This window comes from Cryptosporidium hominis (genome assembly GCF_000006425.1).
Source record: "Cryptosporidium hominis TU502 chromosome 6 CHRO016149, whole genome shotgun sequence".
NCBI classification, from domain to species: Eukaryota; Apicomplexa; class Conoidasida; order Eucoccidiorida; family Cryptosporidiidae; genus Cryptosporidium; species Cryptosporidium hominis.
This window is the reverse complement of record NW_666477.1, coordinates 1-1,248: the sequence shown is the minus strand read 5'-3', so window position 1 is coordinate 1,248 and position 1,248 is coordinate 1. Positions and strand designations below refer to the sequence as shown.

At 28.3% G+C, this 1,248-nt stretch overlaps 1 protein-coding gene across 1 annotated transcript; it reads right to left on the bottom strand.

The window, feature by feature from the left end:
- Window positions 1-693: 693 nt before the first annotated feature.
- On the bottom strand, window positions 694-1,134 carry Chro.60469 (hypothetical protein). The annotated part of the gene is made up of 1 exon (XM_659861.1): window positions 694-1,134. The coding sequence occupies one exon, from the start codon at window positions 1,132-1,134 to the stop codon at window positions 694-696; it is 441 nt and encodes a 146-aa protein (XP_664953.1).
- Between the last annotated feature and the right edge of the window lie 114 nt (window positions 1,135-1,248).

The window sequence follows — 1,248 nt, the reverse complement described above, 5'->3', positions numbered from 1 at the left end:
ATTGAAGATGATATTGCAACTGCAATCCATAGTATAGATATACCTGCGGATCATAACCAGAATTTGGAAGGAGGTTCATCGAACCATAATCTCTCTTACGGATTTGAGAAATTGAAAGAGAATTAATATCTACTAAGCTTGCCTTGGCACAGACAGAAACTAACTATCAAGTTGAAGTCAATAATTTGAGGAATAGAATCGAAAAGCAAAGGAAGCAGCTACTTTCTTATAGTTCATATGTTGGTAATTTGGAAGTTATTAATGCTGATTTGAAGTATGGGGCAAGAAAGCACAAAGATTTAAAGTCTCTAAATGAAGAGTTGGACGAAAGCTCTATTGAGAATCAAAATAAGCAGACTTTTATTAACGCACAGGACAGCGATGGTAGTAGCAAGACAAAGAGTGGGGGAAATATGAATACAATAAATTCGTATTGGAAGACTTTCAAGCAGAGAATAAGATGATTCAAAATTTCATTTTTCTTTTTTTTTGTTGGATTTATATAGTTTTATATTAATTTAAATTTAATTTAATTTTGAAAATTATCATTCTATTCAAATTATATTAAAAAAAAAGATGCTTAGAGGATTAATCATTTAGAATTTAATTGCAAGTTTAAAAAGTAGAAATAAGCAAATTTTTTTTTCTATTATTTCTATGAAATGACTTTACAATATTTTTGTAAATTCAGGTTTAATTAGATACCTGAATGTTTTTATTTAGATTTTGTCTTAAAAATGGCTTATTTTTTATTGATATGAAAAGCGGCTCGCTATTTTTTTCCGCTCTTCTCAAACTTTTACACTTGCTTTCGTGCAAAGACTCTTTTTTAGATACCCATTCTAAAATTTTTTCAATTAAATCCTGAAATCCTATTTCTCTAGTTAGAATATGGGACATTTTCTTACAAGTAATTGGCCATAATACAAATTCTGATTCTATATTACTTTCGGTAGATTCACATTGTTGGATTTCATTGATTGATTTATTAAAATAACTAATAGTACTTTCACTTCCTTCAAAGTCTGTCAATATGTCATGTACACAATGACATATTAATAGAGGAACATCAATTGGATAATAATTTAAATTATCTCTGACTGCATCAGTATAATTCAAAAGACTTTTACACATTAAAGCCTTAACTCTTTTACCGTAGTATAAAGGATCACATTTAGAAAAGGAAGTGATATACTCACAAACTGGATTATTTATTCTAGATCCAATTTGTAAATTTGGGAATAAATA